The sequence below is a fragment of the Nannospalax galili genome, unplaced genomic scaffold (assembly GCF_000622305.1).
Source record: "Nannospalax galili isolate Female #2095 unplaced genomic scaffold, S.galili_v1.0 scaffold648, whole genome shotgun sequence".
Taxonomy (NCBI): domain Eukaryota; kingdom Metazoa; phylum Chordata; class Mammalia; order Rodentia; family Spalacidae; genus Nannospalax; species Nannospalax galili.
The window spans coordinates 2,873,506-2,877,836 of record NW_008360311.1 but is presented as its reverse complement, the minus strand read 5'-3'; the positions used below and the strand labels follow the sequence as shown (position 1 = coordinate 2,877,836).

At 46.1% G+C, this 4,331-nt stretch overlaps 1 protein-coding gene across 2 annotated transcripts in view; it reads right to left on the bottom strand.

Moving 5' to 3' along the window:
* Nucleotides 1-4,331, bottom strand: part of Hhat (hedgehog acyltransferase) — a 351,875-nt gene that overhangs the window by 275,601 nt on the left and 71,943 nt on the right. For both annotated transcript variants that reach the window (XM_029559467.1, XM_029559466.1), the window contains exon 6: nucleotides 1,295-1,507. In XM_029559467.1, the coding sequence (XP_029415327.1) occupies nucleotides 1,295-1,507 (213 nt within the window). The remainder of the gene's footprint in view (nucleotides 1-1,294; nucleotides 1,508-4,331) is intronic.

Sequence of the window (4,331 nt, the reverse complement as noted above, 5' to 3'; positions counted from 1 at the left end):
TCAAGTAAAATTTTCGTAGGCAAGAAGGGTTTACAGAAGCATCTTTAAGGGTCATTTCAGAAATGGTTGGAAATTCTGTCTTAATCCCAGTCAAAACGCACTTGGTGATTTTTTTTTTAAGGATATTTAAGAGAGTAACTCAAACAGCAACTTTAAAATCAAACATTCTGGGCTGGAGAGATGGCTCAGTGGGTAGAGGCAACTGTACGCAAGCCTGATGGCCCAAGTTCTATCCCCAGATCCCACATTGTGGGATGTGTGTGCACATTGTGGCATGTGTGTGCCTACACACACGCACACACACACGCATGTGTACACACATACACACACACACACACACACACACACACACCTAAAAGAGCTGCTGGAGAGATGGCTGAGCAGTTAACAGTGCATACTGCTCTTGCAGACATTGTGAGTCGATTCTGAGCATCCATCCAGGTGGCTCACAATGGTGTGTGGCACCAGCTCCAGGCACTCGCAGGCTGTCTTCTGGACTCCTCACACACACACACACACACACACACACCTAAAAGAGCTGCTGGAGAGATGGCTGAGCAGTTAACAGTGCATACTGCTCTTGCAGACATTGTGAGTCGATTCTGAGCATCCATCCAGGTGGCTCACAATGGTGTGTGGCACCAGCTCCAGGCACTCGCAGGCTGTCTTCTGGACTCCTTGGCATTGCACCCACACAGACTAACCCACACTCAGACACACACGAATACGCATAAATAAATGAGCTACAGGGAGACCCTGACTCAAAAAGACCAATAATAATAATTAATAATAATAAAATAAGTAAATAAATAGCAATTTTAAATCAAGCATCCTAACACAATACAGTCGAACACAAGTTCCACACAACCATATGCTAAGGAATGATAGTAGGAAAATATTAAAAGTCTCTATTTTCCTTAACTAAACCACGACATTTTCATAAGAGCAGAAACCCTATAATTCATAACACACAACAGTCTGGGCTCTGAGCCGAGGTGTTTCAGGCAGTGACGAGTGAAAGGGTGTCACCCTCTGAAACAGCCCTAAAGGCACATCTGCAGGTTTGTACTATGTATTTGTAGACAATGCAGTGTGGTTGAGTGCTAAGAGAAACAAGGATTTATTAGGTGCGTTCTTTTGACTTAATTTTGAGTTGTGCATTCAGAAACCTTTTACTACTCCCAAAGTTTCTATGACCCCCACACTCAATTATGCAACACCCTATGGAGTCACGGCTCACAGTTTAGGATGGAGAGGCCGACATAACACCAATGCAGTCCCCAGCAGGCTCTACCTGTTTGCAGAACTCCAGGAAGTTGAGGATGGGCCCATTGTGGAAGACAGGATAATAGAAGACATAGGCCAGCATCCACGGAAAGGAGAAAGAGGCGCGCTCGGTGGGCCGCTGCAGGCAGAGCTCCAGGCAGAAGCTGGTGTAGGACAGGCAGCGGACAGTCAGCGTGAACTGCAGCAGGTAACACTCGCCTTCCGTCTGGTACCATCTCCTCTGCAGAAGCAACAGGAGGGGACAGCCTGTGAGTGACAGTGGCCAGGGAGCAAAAGATCCTGACAAGGAGCTGGCTGGGGAGCCCAGGGGAGATGGCCTCCTCAGGAGAGACGCTGCAAGTTGGGAACCCAAGTAAATCCCACTGGCAAGTAGTGCAGCCTGGGGTATCTCAGGGTAGAACATGTGCCTGGCATGTCCAGGGTCCCATGTCCAATCCTTAGCACCAAAATAACATCAAGCAAACGGTCACTGAATGACGGGGAAGAGAACGTGCCTGAGTTTCCCTACATGGGAAGCTGTAAGAACCCAGGGGTAACATGCAGATTGGCTTCATCCAATGAGCCCCATGGGCCACTTTCATGACTTCAGAGAGGACTATGCACATGGGAGGGGACAGGGGAGGAGAGTTCAGACTGCCATACAATTTTCTTCTTGCTCTTCTGTTATTAGATTGGCTGCACTGTAGTTGAGCACTATGTCAAACCAAACTTCTGAAACTGAGTGCTCTCCAAAATAAAAGGTTGATTGAGTTGTTACCGGTACTAATCATATTTTCCTTCATTTGTGGAGCCTAGACTTCAGGAACCTAGGTACACTGAATCATATACATACTGGGCTGGTTCATTTTTGTAGACTTGACATCTGAGAAGAGGAAACCTCGAATGGGGAACTTTCTCCATCAGACTGGCCTGTGGACATTTCTGTGGGGCATTTCCTTGATTATTAATTCATACAGAGGGCCCAATCAACTCTTGGCAGTGCCATCTGTTGGGGAACCCTGCTGTTAAGGTTGGCTCCTTTCTCAGCAGGAGCTTACCTGGAAAGTGCCGCCAAGCACGGATGCTTGGCCTCATTTAACATGACCTTTGGCATAGTTACCTGTAATAAAAACTACCCCCAGGTTTTTTCTATATGATAATTAGGCATTGCCCTATAGTCAGATGATAGGAGCCCACTGCCACATGTAAATAAAGCATACTGTGAGCACCTATCAGCTGAACCATTGGCTACTGCCTCCACACTATATTTTCCCTGACCCCCACTGAATAAACGGGGCTGTTTCACTGAGTCTGGAGCTGTTTGTATCACTGAACCTGCCTCCCCAGAAGTGCCTTCTTCCATCAGTGCTCACTGGCCATCCTGACCCCGTTTGGCACTTCGGCTCCCTTTGTCCTGGTGGACCGGTGGCCAACAACCCACGAGGAGAGGGAGAGACCCCACAGCTGGTGCCCAATGTGGGACTCCTGGAATGTGTAGTTTGTGAGTATCCCCTCTCACCAGAAGGATAGCGGCAGCTTTGCCTTAAAGCCATCCCACCCTTGAGGATCGGCAGCCTCTCCTCTTTTTCCTCCTTTTATTTTCGGTCTGAGTCTTCGCATGAGACCATTAAAGACGAAGGAGCAACTGAGGCTTTCTGATCAGGGCTACTCCCTGATGTTAGCCAAAGGCTCTTAGCCCTCTTAATGAACCCGGCTGCCCGCACAGGTGTAGACAAGACCCCCCCCCATCTATACATCTTTCTAATGCAAAAACCCAGTAAAGCAACGACCAGTTGCCAGATCTATTAAATTTGCGGGCAGGCTTGCGTTGTGGCCTATGTGGAATCACCTGAGGTTTGATCCCAGGCATGTTCCCCTAGGAATCAATGTTTCACCCCCCTTTCCTTTTCTATCTTGAACACCCCTAAAAACAAAATCCCCAAAGTTCTAAGGGATTTTTATACAAGCTTTAAAGTCAACTTCTAAAATAACAAACTTCCTTAACCTGTTTTGTTATCTTGCCCCGGGGCACTCAAGCCCAAGCTAAACCAGTTAAGTGAGAATTTAAATTAACTAGCCTCGGGACAAAATGGTACTCCAGCTCCAAGAGGACCATAAACAAAAAACAAAGGATTTAAACCTCCGGTGGCCGCGGAGTACTTAAAGAATTTAAGGCAGCTTGCTCCATACAAATGGAAAAAAGATTTTAAAAAGCCATTTTTTTTTTCGTAAACTTTTTCTTGGGGAAGGGGCTCATCAGAGGATGACCCCATGTGGAGTCTTTTTCCTGTAATCCTCTGCACCCCCGCGGCTTCCCCTTAGGAGACATGACTTCATGCAGCGCGCACCCAGATGGCGGCTGGCTCGCACTGAGGGCGAGCATGCTCAGTGCTGGTCATAAACTTTTCAACCCCCCTCCAGGGGCACACACCGTGGGACACCACTGTGTCTGTTTGTAGATGCAGGGCTTGCGCCTTTTCTCCTTTTAGCCTTTTCTCCTCCCAAGCTACTACCAGCTCATAGTTAAGTTGGTTTTTTTTTTTTCCAATCCAGACTGACAGCCCTCTTCAAAGAAATTCACCATGCAAGTTAACAGTCTTAAAGGTGTAAACTATTACAACAGAGGGTATTACTGTCTATAGTAAAAGCAGTTAATGGGTTCTTAAGAGTTTCTTTCATATACATCTGATCAAAAAATTCATCAAGGTAATAGGTCTTGGCTTTAAAACTGGTTTGTTGTGACATTGTGTCTAACCACAGTATTTATTAAATGAGACTGTTATAAATGGATTTATGTTTAACACTAATAAAACAATTATTAATTAATAATTTACTAGATATCAAGTTCTCTTGTAAAATCTCTTGTAAACTGAAATTGTTAAATTACAACATGGTTCCTATTAAGAATATAAATTAGGGTCTGTAGAGGTGGCTCAGCAGTTAAGAATACTGGTTGTTCTTGCAGAAGACTAGGGTTCCAATCTCAGCACCCACATGGCAGCTAACAACTGTCCGTAACTCCAGTTCCAGGGGATCCAACAGCCTCTTCTGTCTCCGCGGGCATG